Source organism: Cervus elaphus, chromosome 11, assembly GCF_910594005.1.
Source record: "Cervus elaphus chromosome 11, mCerEla1.1, whole genome shotgun sequence".
Taxonomy (NCBI): Eukaryota; Metazoa; Chordata; class Mammalia; order Artiodactyla; family Cervidae; genus Cervus; species Cervus elaphus.
This window is the reverse complement of record NC_057825.1, coordinates 11645837-11659477: the sequence shown is the minus strand read 5'-3', so window position 1 is coordinate 11659477 and position 13641 is coordinate 11645837. Positions and strand designations below refer to the sequence as shown.

The following is a 13641-nucleotide window of genomic DNA, read 5'->3' as shown; positions in this document are numbered from 1 at the left end:
GACATCAGGCCCTGGGGACCCAGAGATGGATGAGCCACAGCCCTGGCCCTGAAGAATTTCAGCTGTTAGGCATCAAGACTGACCCACGATCAGTTTCCCCATAGTGTGATCAATTGGGAGGAGAGGGATTCTGTGGAAGACCAGGGGAGAGACCAGTTATCTACCCTATGTGTAAGGAAAGGTTCACCTGGGTGACCTGGGTCTAGGCTTGCTCCTCCTCCCCTAGAATCCTGAGCTAGGGCTGTAAGCACCTGCATGCCCTCTCCACATGGGGACTGGTAAGAGCCAGGACATGGGTCTAGTTGAGAGAGAGAGAACCACTGACAGTTATGGTATGTCTACTAATCAATATATGCTTGAGTGGTCTCCTGTGTCTACTATGTGTTAAAAGGCTCGTGACATACATTTACTCATCAGGTCCTCACTATCAGGCATCATGATCCCTTCTCCTCCACTGTACAGATGAGAACATTGAGGCCCAAATGATTTTCACTTGCCCCAGGTCACACTTTGCTGGTAAGTAGCAGAGCTGGATCCAAATCCAGGCCCATCTAATCAATGGGCATTGCTCCTTCTCTTCTAAGCCAATCCAACAGAGACTGCCTCTTAGTACCATTAGAGCCTGAACATCGCTGGGCTGGACAGTCGTACCTGAAGGGCACATTGGACCACTGTTCTCCCTCCTTCCCTTTCTCCCAGTCTCCTGTACAAATCCTTAATATTCCCTAATGGCACAACGGGTGATGCTTATGCAGCAGTTTGCGAAGCATTGTCTTTCCAGTCACTCATCTATCTCCCTTACCTTGATATTTTCCTGCTCATTTTGCAGATGAGAAGCTTAAGAACTAGTGAGATGAAGTGATTTACTTGAGGATACAGGAACCAGTATTGGCAGGGTGGGGCCCTCTCCCAAGTGTTGTGACTACTGATGGGCCAGCTGGGGGCAGTTTGGGGCAAAGCAGCCAGTGTGGCTTTGAAAGGTAACACCTTTCTGACATATCAGCAATGTGATTTGGACACTTTAACTTCTCTCAGAGCCCGATTCCTTGTCTTTGAAGTGCAGATAATAATAGTTTGCACCTTGAGAATTCCTGAGGATTGAGACAATGAATTGGAAGGCTCCAGCATGGTGCCTGCTGCTACAAAGTAGGTGCCCATGAAATGGTTTCTCATCACTGGCTACGCCAGCTTAATGGTGCTAGGCCTTGGGTGCCCCCTGCAGGTTGTGGTCTGCATGGTGGGGCAGGTTGAGGTTGAGGCTGTGTTCCCAGAAGTAGATGATGTGGGTCCCTGGGGGGGAGGGTGGGGGGTGTCTGTGTGTATCTAGGGGTTCTGGGCTGTTACTGAATCTGTAATACATAAGCACCATCAACATGGCAGGCCTGGGGTGCAGTATCCCTGCCGGAATTTGAAGCTGATATGAGGTCCAGACTCAGCCCTCCCACTGACTCCCTGTGGTCATGAGCAAGTGACTTACCTCTCTGAGCTTCAGCTGTAAAATGATGATAACAATACTTCACTAGGTGGTTGCAAGGAGTAAATAAGATGACATGATGGGTAATTTATAAAGTATATATTAGGGACTCAACGCATACTATATTTCATACGCGTTTACCTAGCAGAGTTGTCTACCATTCCCTTTTGCACACATTTAAAAGTTTAATTATCTTCATTTTGCAGATGAGAAAACTGAGGTTCAGAGAGGCTAAAATCCTTGCACTGAGTCTCACAGCTAGTAAGTGATGAGAGGAGTCAAACCAGGATCGGTCTGATGGCAGAGCTTTTCTAGTATAGCATAGTATAGCGATTGAGATTCTCAGCGCCCCCTCCCCTTGGATCTAGTTGCTGAATGCAGCAGTGTGTGTGTGTCACTCAGTCGTGTCCAACTTGTTTTGACCCCATGGACTGTCGCTCGCCGGGCTCCTCTGTCCATGGAATTCTCCAGGCAAAAATACTGGAGCAGGTTGCCATTTCCTCCTCCAGGGGATCTTCCCCACCCAGGGATTGAACCTGGATCTCCTGCATTGCAGGTGGATGCTTTACTGTCTAAGCTATTAGGGAAGCCCCGAATGCGGCAGTACAGAAGGGAGATGAGGGAAGAAGTGAGCCGTAGATGCCACGTCTTGGTAGGAAAGTGGGAATTCTGTTGTAAAGCCCTAGGGGCAGAAAATGTGCTCAGAATTGTCACTACCAACAGCAGGACAGCCTTAATACTTGTCACCAGTCGGCAACGTGACTGGGAGACAGAATGGCCTCTTGGACAGAGAGGTCCATTAAGACGTTAAACTTTACCAATTCTTGGAGACCATTCCTCAGCACATCCATGCACCTCTGTGTTGCCTCTTTTTTCTCCTGGACAGGGGTCAGGAAGGCAGAATATTAAGATGCCATAGGCTTGGGGAAGGGGCTGGTGAGCTGATGGATTTGGAAGGGTGAGGGTTTCCCTAGGGGTTCCTGGGGTGACTTTGAAGGAAAATACATTTTAACAATCAACATTCTTTAGATGACATTAGTCATCACTAACCTATGTGAGAGCTCAAGACGCGAGGATACGAGCTTTCCTCTGTTCACTCACTTCAACACGTACACTGACCTGCCGTGTTCTGGGCAGGGCATGAGGTACTGAGTATTCTGCGGTGACCCCAGCAGTGAACAGGCCTGGCTGGAAGTGCATGGTCCAGAGGGGAGACAATGTCCAGCAAGGTAGTGTATAAATAATTAAAATGGTGATAAGATTGAGCTCTGTATTTTTCTGTGTATTTGAAATACCTCATAGTTAAAATATCTTTTAAGTGATTCCAGGACCAGATAAGTTTGGGGTAGGCTACAGACTGACCGAGTTCTCTTGGCGATCAGAGTACATTGGCACTAGTACAGGCATTGAGAAATCTTGAGGAGATTCAACATTGTCTAATCCAACATTTCCCAAATGTTTTTGGCCACAGAGCCCTTATTTAACTCTTGACAAAAATAAAATAGAAGTGCTAGGATGGAAAAATAGGGGTGCAACGAGAGCATAAATGTGAGGACCTGACCTGGGGAGGGAGGTAGTCAGCAGTGGCTTCACCAAGGAGGTGAGGTTTAAACTAGGACTTCAGGTCATTGAGCCTCAGCTTCCCCACCTGTAAAATGGGGAGAGTGAACATTGTTCTGCCCGTCATTTGCACAGGACTATAGGGAGTGTTTGATCTGGTAACGGACGGCTGAAGATGGATGGAATTTTATAGGTGGTTTGGTCCAGATCTCCCATTTTAGAAGAAAGGAAACTGAAACCCATAGATGTAGAGTGACTTGTCCAAGGCCTCACAGCAAAGTAGTTGTAGCCCTGGAGCTGGAATCAAGGGATCATGATGTCCAGTCCACTGCTCACATTTTTTATTCTTTCAAGAAAACTTTCCTTAAAGTTTATAAAGTAATAGCCCCACCATACAGGAAGGTTAGAAAAATAGAGGGGAAAATTACCCTTATTTGGACACAGGAAACCAGTGATCCAGATGTACAGTTTGGAGGTCAAGTAGTGGATGGGGGTATGGGCCCAGCCTGCAGGGACTCACCTCTCAGCTCTACCTCTTTGGCTGGACTGTGGGCCTCAGGCTCCTCACCTGACCATGATATTAGTGTCAACCTTATATGGCACTAACCGGGGTTCACATGTGTAAAATGCTTAGAACATTGCTTGGCCGTTGCCTTGTGAGTGGATAATACTGGTGGTAATTACTTGCTTTATGAAGTTATGATACCAGAGGATATGATTTATTATTCTCTTTTCCCTCACGTAACATTCATCGCTTCCCTGGTGCCTCAGTTGGTAAAGGATCTGCTTGCAGTGCAGGAGACCTAGGTTCTATCCCTGGTTTGGGAAGATCCCCTAGAGGAGGGCATGGCTACCCACTCCAGTATTCTTGCCTGGAGAATTCCATGGACAGAGGAGCCTGGCGGGCTACAGTCCATGGGGTCACAAAGAGTCGGACACGACTGAGCGACTAAGCACACACCTCCCAACATTCATCATAAGACGTTTCCTCTGCAACTGCGTGGAGTGGCTGGGTCCTGACTTCCACTTGTCCCATCTTTGGCCACATGCTCTGCGTGCAGCCATTAGTTTTGATGTCATGAAAAAATGCCAGTGGACATTTGGGGGCTTGAAGCTTTGGTCTTCTGGCTGGTTTCCTTAGCGGTGGCCCTGGAGGGGATCTGTGGGGCAAAGAGGGTTTCCCACTGCCCCTCCTGGCCTCCTTGATGAAAGAATCCTGAAGAAGGGGATTTGTGAGGCAAAGCACAGCCTGCAAGGCCAGTGGGTATCTGAGGAGGGGGCACGCAGCCATATGGGCTACCTCATTCACCTGGGACTTAGGCACCGACTGAGGCACCCCCCACCCCCCCCAGAGATGAAGAGGGAGAGCTGAGTGGGTAGAGCAGGTCTTCTTCCTTGTTGCGGTTGCCCTGGAGTCACAGCCTGTTAGCACCCCCAAGAGGCCATAGAGATGGTGTAGTGTGGATCAGCCCACTTCCTGTATAGACAGGGAAATGAGGCAGACCCCGAGGTAGGAGACTTGCACAGGTCACTTGGTTGGTCAGTGGCAGAAGCACAACTGGAGTTACGAAGTTAGAACCTGCGCCCTTTCCACTACATTACAGTTGCTTCTCTGTTTATTCACTCGCTTATTCATTCATTTATTCATTCACTTGCTGACTCACTCTGGATCATGTGGCAGGGAGAGCATGGACTTTTTAATGGCAGATCATCCTGAATCCTAACCTCTGCTTGGCCTCTGTGTGACCTTGGGCAAGTGACTTTGCCTCTCTGAGCCTCCTCTCTGGTTTTCAGTCTATAAAATGGGGATAATGACAGTACTCCCCTACTTGGCCAGTCATGGAGATAAGCTGTGATGGTGCATGTTAGGGGAGGGACCGGTGCCTGGCACGAAGAGGTCTGTAAATGTTATCTGTTAGTATTATTATTAACTCAGAGTGTGTGACTTGACTCTTCATCTTTGCCAGTCCCTGTGTGATATCCCCAGGGACATGAAGATGGCTTAGACAGGGTCCCTGTTCTAATATCCTCTTGGGAGAGGATTAAAAAAAAAAAATACCGCAGAGAATTCTGGTGACGCCTGGCTTAGGGTGAGAAACAAACTCCCCATAAACCCCCACAGCAACTGGCTTTTGCTTGAGTTGTTGACTTTCATTACAGATTCCCAGTGCCTCAGATCCAGTAAACCAGAGAAGGCTGTTGTGAAAGATGGTGTCATTGTTTACAAACCACTGCTAGGGGCAACGCCGGAGCAATCGCAAACAGCCAGCAACTAACTGGTTCCAGCCCTTCCCAAGGGCTTGGAGCCCCAGATCAATGGGCGATGCACTGCCCGCCCCGGGCTTCCAGCTCCTGCTCCTGCTTGGAGAGTCAGACTCACAGGGCACTCACAGGGCCACACACGCTTAGGATAGGATGATGGCAAGAGCATCAAGGCTCCAGCCTTCTTCATCCCCTTCATCTGCAATGACACTTTGGGGGAGTCGACTTCTCTCTCTGAGGTTGCTGGGGACTTCCTCCATCATTTTCTCTGTTGGTCGTTCTCTGGCCCAGACAGACACACAGGCTCACCTCTGCAGATTTCTGTGGACTGGGCAGGGAAGAGGGCCCCACCCCAAGCAGTGCCTCTGGAGGCTGGTCTTAGAAGCACTGTCCTTGTTTGCGAGTCCCCCGAAGAGGTGATGGGCTTGCTTTGGCAGAAGGCCAGGGGAAAATGTGCTTTCTTCCTGGAAAGATCCAGTGTGCAGGGGTGAGAGCTTTGTTTCCCAACCTCACAGTGGCCGTCTCTCTCTTTACCCCAGGATTCTTGAGGCCGTGCTTTTAAATTGAGCCCAAGTGGTATCAGGCCACCAAAAAGAAGGGTTGGAGGCCACAGGCCCCTCTCTCTGAGGTGGTCCCCAGGGTAGGGTGGGGCCAGGAGTTGGCCCTTCCCATCCCTGTCTGAGACACTGGGAAGACAGGCAAATGCAGGCACATCTGGAAATATGCAACTGGACACCCCAGAATCTGTAAAATTCCCTAAGCCCCTTTGTTTTATGGGGAGGTTTCTGGCGGGTGTTTTCCTCACGCAAAGGGAAGTGAAGGCGCCCAGCCCTTTGGCATTTTTTTCTTTGGGAGCTAGAACCTCCGACCCCCCCTAGATTCTCTAGGCTTCTCCCAAAGTATTTTGAGGACCTCAGGGTACAGTAGGATCTGTCTGTGCAGTTTGCTAGTAGTGGGGGGCGCTGCTGTGTGGACAAGTTTTGATGCTTCGTGTGTACAGGCTCGTGTGCAATGGCATGGGCGTGGATGTGTGCCTGTATCTGCGCCAAGGGAAAAATGAAAGCAAACCCATATTCTCTCTCTTGGGCATTCTTTTCATACCAAGCTCAGTAACTGCCCCTATCCTCCCCCATGAAGGACGCTGGGATGAGGGCAGGTTGGGAGAGGGGGATCTTTAATCGGGCAGTTGTTCCCACCCTGCCCGGAGACCTGAAACCCAGTGGTCCAGGGTGCCTTCTCCACGTGATGGTGACGGGGATTAGTAGTGGTATCGTTTACTGAATTGAGGCCTGTGTGTTCTTTACACCCATTCTGGTATTTCCCAGACTTACCATGAAAACCTTGAAAATTGGTACCAACAAGGAGTTGTGGGATCTTTTGCCTGCTTAAAGTCGACTGCTGAGAAAAATCTCTCAACCATGGTGAAAAATGATGGAAATCTGGTTTGTGCGAATCTTCCAGAACAGAAGAGAAATGCAGCCTGAGCCACATACATAATTTTACATGGAAAATGTCCCAGTACCTTTGTTAAAACAAAAAGAAACTTGTAAAATTAATTGTAAGGCTATATCTTGTTTGGCCCAATTTGTCCAATAGAAAATATATTCATGAAAATAAAAGTGACCACTGAGATATTCTACCTCCTTCTGATATGGTTCTACGATTCTGATATATGGTTCTCAGCTACAGACCAGCCGTTTAAGGGCTCATTTGAAGTGCTGGGTGGCCACATGTGGCTAGTGGCTAAGATATTGGAGAAAGGGGCTGAGCTCTGGAATCTTCTAACAGAAGGGGAGACCCCCATTACAGGCAGTTTGAGGAAAGGATGTTTTTATTGTATTAAGAACAAAGTATTGCCAGCCAGACCTTTTAAAAAAAAAAATTTTTTTTTAATTTCTTTGGCTGTGTTGTGTCTTAGTTGGAGCACTGGGGCTCAATTAATGTCCTGAGGCATGAGGGACCCTGGCTTCCCAACCAGGGATCAAACAAGTGTCCCCTGCATTGGAAGGCTGATACCCCCAGGGAAGTCCCTAGCCAGACTTTTAAATAAATCCCCAGCCCCACCCCCATTCGGGCAGAACCCCCATGAGCATCTCTGGGTTAAACCGTGGGGGCGATGCTCTGCCCATCTCCTGGTCCTGCCCGCCCCGCCTTCCTCTGACCAAGCCTTCCCTCTCCCCCACGCAGGTCTGGTTTCAGAACGCCCGGGCCAAGTTCAGGCGCAACCTCTTACGGCAGGAAAACACGGGCGTGGACAAGTCGACGGAGGCGGCGCTGCAGACAGGGACTCCGTCGGGGCCGGCCTCGGAGCTGTCCAACGCCTCGCTCAGCCCCTCCAGCACGCCCACCACCCTCACAGACTTGACTAGCCCCACCCTGCCGACTGTGACGTCCGTCTTAACTTCTGTGCCTGGCAACTTGGAGGGCCACGAGCCTCACAGCCCCTCGCAAACGACTCTTACCAACCTTTTCTAATGACTCTCGCCCCGCCCCCACCTCTGCCCCCGCCCCACAATTTCTTTAAAAAAGAAATTATCTTTAGTTGAATTCCAAGTGTATTTTAAAATAGAGGCTTTGAGCAACTAACTAACCACATTTTAGGATCTCGCCTGGAAACTGAGGAAGAAAATAATTGCGCCCACCCACCCCCGGCTGACACAGCTCTTTGGACTGGAATTACTTGGAAGATCTATCTGCAACACAACATTTGTGTCACTGTACAGTTTTGTGGACTGAGCGAGGAAAAACAACAAATAATTTAAGTTGGCTAGAGCTTCTGTATTTTCAAAGACTGCCACGTGCCTTAGGAATACTGTTTTATCTCCATACTTTGGATGACTTGTTCATTTTTTTCTCTCCCTCTTTTTCTCTGTATATTTATGACCAGAGCAAAAATGTAAAAAAAGAAAAAAAAAGTTTGTTACTTTGAATAGTCCTAAACAGAAAAAAAAAAAAAAAAAGGAAAAAAATCAAACCCCCTCCAACGGTCGCTTTGTTGTTTTAGAATTTTAAGGTGGAAGTCTGTTCGAATATCAGAATTTGTAAAATCTAACCAGTAATAAAACCACTTATTGAAACTAGTTGGTGCTTCTGCTGTTGAGTGAGGTGTGAAATTCACAGGACTTAAAAAAAGTCTTACTGAAGCCCAGAGATAAATTCCAAAGTCTTCCCCTCTTTATCTATGATATTTAATTATAATAATTTATAAATATTTATTTATAATATTTGTGGGGTCCCTCTTTGTGCCAGACTTTGGGCTGCTTGTTGGGATCCAGAGATGAAGTAGACACAATCCTGCCCTTAAGGAATTTAGAGTGGAGGCAAAGACAGACAAGAGATCGTCTTAGCATGTGTGTTATGTACCAAGTGAGGTGTGTGTAAGCAGAATGCCATTCATTTATGCATTTGTTCTTTCAAAAATAAATAAGCGTGCCGTGCTGGATACAGGTGACAAAGGTCAGAGGCCATCACACCTGCTTTTTCTGCTCTTCTCTGGGCTGGAAGGGTATGTGGCACAAGGAGGGAGGCCTGTTCGCATACGGAGTGAATGCCGTCACCAAAGGGCAGCTGAAGCTCAAGTTTTCCTAATGAAAGACACAGAATTTCAGAACCTTCCACCAGGGCAAAACCAAATGAATTTGGTTCCTTTACTAATAAAGCTTCAGGTAATCACAGAAATCCAGAGCAAAGATGCATGCAGAGAGGATGGACAACGAGAGCCAGGCCAAATGACGTTGGTCTCTCTACTGTTGAGCAGTGTGAGCTGAAGGAAGTCACTTTCTCTGTCCCGGTTCCAGTTTCCTCAGCGAGGTGTCAGCCATGACCCTTACGTGACAGCTGCAGTGAGGGTGAAGGGAGGTGTGCTGAAGGGCCCAGCAGAGGACCTGGCATCAGTAGGAGCTCGGCGTATTTCACGGAGTGACAAGTGACGCCCCAGGACCTTGCAGGCGGAGAGCAGGAATGTGTGTGTCCAGGCATTGCCTGTCATTGCCAGATGCATCAAGCAGGTGTAGCAACTGTCCACTGGGCATCTTGCACCCCACCATGTTTTGCCCCGAGCCGTGCTGCAGTATACTGTTTTTGTTACCAGCTTGATTGAATGCCAGCCATCATCTAGCAAAAAGCCCCACAGTGGCCCACCAATTTGAAAATCCAGAGGGAAAATCATGGCTGCTTTGAGGAGACAACAGCCAGGCAAGATTGGGCAGGGGAGCAGTCCAGCCCAGGACAGCGATCTGTTGCCCTTCTGCCTCCTGCCATCATGATGGGGAGCTGGTTGGGGAAGGGAATAAGGAAGAAATGTAAAGCCTGAAGTGACTCACTTTCTGAAATGTTAAACACACACACACTCACAAAACACTATTGTTGCTATTTAATGCCTGGCATATAGAGGTCAATTTTTTGAAAACTTTTATACTGATGTATAATGTGCATAAAGGGTGCATTTCTGAACATGAACAGCTTGATTACTGTTTTCCAAATGGACACACCCATGTAACCATCACCCGGATCAAGACACAGGACATTGACAGCACCCAGAAGTCTCCCTTGGGCCCCCTCCCTGTCAGCCCCTCCCAAGGTGGCTCCTATTCTGACTTGTAGCACCAGGGATTAGTTTTATCTGGTTATAGATCGATACATTTTTGTTGAATGAATTCAGGATTGCCCAAGACTAACCAACTTGCCTGGGGTCAGGCAGCTAGTGGTTGAGGAGCCAGGATTTGAACCAGATCTGTCTCCAGATGCCAAGCTGTCAACCTCAAACAGATACATTCATACTCACACAGCCAAGCATGGAGGTTCAGAGCCTCAACTTTTCTGTCTGTCAAATAGAATAACAGAATCGACACCTCACTGATGACTGGGTAAGAGAACGCAAGCAAAGGACCTGGCCCGTGGACAGCCACACATATACACCCTGACTCCACAGACATGCACACGTACACTCTTGAGGCATTAAAAGGATGGGTAGACCCACAGGCTAAGATGCTCACTCCCAGACAGCCCCACATATCTTGCAGACAGACATAAACAGGCCCAGACACTCACAGATACATCGAGACAGACACCTAGACCACCCCACACAGGGAGACCCGCACACAAACCCAGATGTGTACACATGCAAACATTTGTAGGCACCCAGACGCCCCCGCATAGCCAGGATGTGCCCCTTGCTCAGGCCCGGACAGAGCCGAGTCTGATCCGTATCTCCATCTGTCAGCACTGCCACCCAGACAGAGCAGGCCCTGGAATGATGCCCGGGGGTCCCCCGCCCCCTACTTGGGAGCAACTTCTGTAGGAGTGCCCGCTGTTGGGCCAGGGATGGGGGCGCTGCAGAGGAGGCTCTGCTCTCCCCAGAGTCCAGACTGAGAATAAGCTACATAGAGTGCGATATTCAGAGGGACAGGGACAGGGAGCTGGGGAGGGAGGCAGAGAAAGAGGGGTACACAAAGACAGAAAGGGACAGTGATAAAGATACGCAGGCAGAGACGGAGAGGACAATGGGGACAAAGATACAGGGCAGAGAGGCAGAAGGACCGATCCCTGATAGACAGGGAAAGGGAGATGGAAAGAGAGAATAGCCACAGAGCAGTGAGAGAGATGGAAAGGGAGGGAACAGCCACAGAGCAGTGAAGAGGTAGAGAGACACAGACAGGGACCCAGGTTAAGAGAAATAGTCACAGGTGGACAGATGGCGTGATGGGGAAAAAGGAGACTGAGAAGAGAAGAATCAGAGATAAAGGGAGATCCTGAGAGATAAAGGGAGCACCAAGAGAGACTGAGACACAGCAAGGGAAACAGGGATGATCGCTTTGAGGCTGGTGAGGAGTGACAGAGAGGGAGAAGGTGGCACCGGAAGGGCAGCAGAAATAGAGACTCAGGTTGGAAGGCAGGCACTTGGTGGGGCAGGGGCTGAGTCTGGGCTTAGGCTGCCAGCCCAGCTCTGTCCCCTGGTGATGGGAGGGAGGAGATGTTGTCATCTTTGCCACATGAAACTCTGGGGCAGTGTTCCCACCTCCCTACATGCTCCTCCAGAGGGAACCAAGGGACCATCATCAAAGCCTTTTGGGCTCCAACCTGCTATGAACACAGAGAGTCTCCTGGTTCCTGGGACCTACACCCAAGAACAGGCATTTCCATTTCCAAACTGCAAATTAGGCAGTTTGAAGGGGCTGAGGTCTTGACTGTGAATGTGCTCTGTCCCGTTCCATCCTATGAAGTCTCCTTTCCCCTGGAGTGGGGACATCGGGGGCAGATGGAAAAGACCTTCCACAGTCTTCTCTGCCTTGCAAGAATTCTGGCAAGGTACTTAGTCACTCTGAACCTCAGTATCTTAATCTGTAAAATGGAACCAATAGTATCCACCTTATATAGAGGTATTGTTAGGATTCCATAAATGAGATGTACATAATGCTATATTCGTGGTCTGACTAAATAGTAAGGGAGCTACAGGGGAGAGGTGAGAAATTGTCTGAAGAAGTTGGGAGAGACTCCCAAGAAGGTGTGGTGTGAGTTGGGATCTTGGACAAACCAAAGGTGACCGGGTGGAGAAGGGGAGCAGGTAAGCGCCCCTTCCTGGTGAAAACAGCAGGACAGGCAAGAGGATTCAGAACACCCAGGGGAGTGGAGAGGAATTTGATGGCTGGGGGTGCTGTGGGGAGGTGGGTCAGCTTCAGCTCGTGGACACCTTGAATACCAGCTGGGGCTTGGCCCTGGGGGCCTTGGGGAGATGCCTCTGATCCCTGTGCTCTTTCCTGAAAAGACCCCCTTCCCCACCCTGTACTCAGGTCGGAGTCCCACGTGGCAGAACCAGCTTCCTGGAGAAGAAGTGTTGGCCGCTGTGGCTGGTGGGTCCTGCTGGCAAGAGTGGACACCTCCAGGCTTCATCTGCCAGCTGAGGCCCCAGGGAGGGACTACCCTGGATCCTCTGGCCCTTGGAGACTCTAGGAGTGCCAGCGGGTCCTTCATGCCATCCTTTCCACCTTTCCCCTCCTCTCTTCCTCCCTTCTCCACGGCCCAGTGCTGGGCATTGAGGTCTGCAGTGCCCAGTGCCCAGTGGCTCAGTCATGTCTGACTCTTTGCAACCCGATGGACTGTAGCCTAAAGGTACCCAGCCAGTAAGCAACAGAATTAGGTTCATCTTGCTAAAGGACATTTGTTATTATTGTTGTTCAGTCACTCAGTCGTGTCCTACTGTTTGAGATCCCATGGACTGCAGCACACCAGGCTTTCCCATCCTTCACTGTCTCCCGGAGTTTGCTCAAACTCAAATCCATTGAGTTGATGATGCCAGCCAACCATCTCATCCTCTGTCATCCCCTTCTCCTCCTGCCTTCAATCTTTCCCAGCATCAGGGTCTTTTCCAATGAGTCGGCTCCTCGCATGAGGTGGCTTTTGGAGCTTCAGCTTCAGCATCGGTCCTTCCAATGAATATTCAGGGTTGATTTCCTTTAGGACTGACTGGTTTGATCTTCTTGCTGTCCAAGGGACTCTCAAGAGTCTTCTCCAGCACCACAGTGTGAAAGCATCAATTCTTCGGTGCTCAGCCTTTTTTATTTATTGCTCAGCTCTCACATCTGTACATGACTACTGGAAAAACCATAGCTTTGACTATATGGACCTTTGTCGGGAAAGTAATGTCTCTGCTTTTTAATACACTGTCTAGGTTTGTCATAGGTTTTCTTTAGCCATGTCCTATGCTGGTCACTGGGGATACCAGTGATAAGACAGCCCCTGCCCTTATGGAACTCAGAGTCTTGTGAAGGATACAAATGTCAAATAGCCTCAAAGTGACTCCAGATGTCTGTGACAAGGTGTATGTGAGACCATACACACAGGTGAGGGAAAGAACAGCTTCCTGGAGGAAGATGTCACAGAGATCAGTTAAGTGAGTGGGAATTAACTCAGCAAGTGGGAGGAGGAGGGGGAGAAAAAGGAGTAACAGCATGTACAAAGGTCCTGAGTTGAGCAGGTCCAAGGCACTCAGAGGTAGCTAGAATGCCTGGAGCTTTCAGAGTAAGCCTGAATGGTGGGAGTTGGGGCTGGAGACATGGCCATGGGCTTTCCAGGCAACATGCCTGTATCTTTATTCCAAGAGCACCAGGAAACTGGAAAAGATGTCAGGGCAGTTGGAGACAAAGATAAAGGTACAGTCAGATGATGGGGCACCCGACTGCCTGGAGGCAGAGGATAGGCTGGCTACGGGAAGGGAAAGAGGGGACAGAGCCACAACCGGGTGGATGGTGGTGCCTTTCGATGCAATGGGAAAATCTGTTGGGAAGAGGTCGGGGGTGGGGTGGGGGGGAAATGACCAGGGATTTGGAGTTTATGATGCCTTTAAGATG

General features: G+C 49.3%; 1 protein-coding gene across 3 annotated transcripts in view; it reads left to right on the top strand.

Annotated features, from left to right (window-relative positions):
- The window catches only part of LHX2 (LIM homeobox 2), a 32613-nt gene extending 24237 nt beyond the window's left edge, over positions 1 to 8376 (top strand). For all 3 annotated transcript variants that reach the window (XM_043917747.1, XM_043917748.1, XM_043917746.1), the window contains exon 5: positions 7484 to 8376. In XM_043917747.1, coding sequence (XP_043773682.1) covers positions 7484 to 7771 — 288 coding nt within the window. In that variant the 3' untranslated portion in view covers positions 7772 to 8376. The remainder of the gene's footprint in view (positions 1 to 7483) is intronic.
- The last annotated feature ends 5265 nt before the right edge of the window (positions 8377 to 13641 follow it).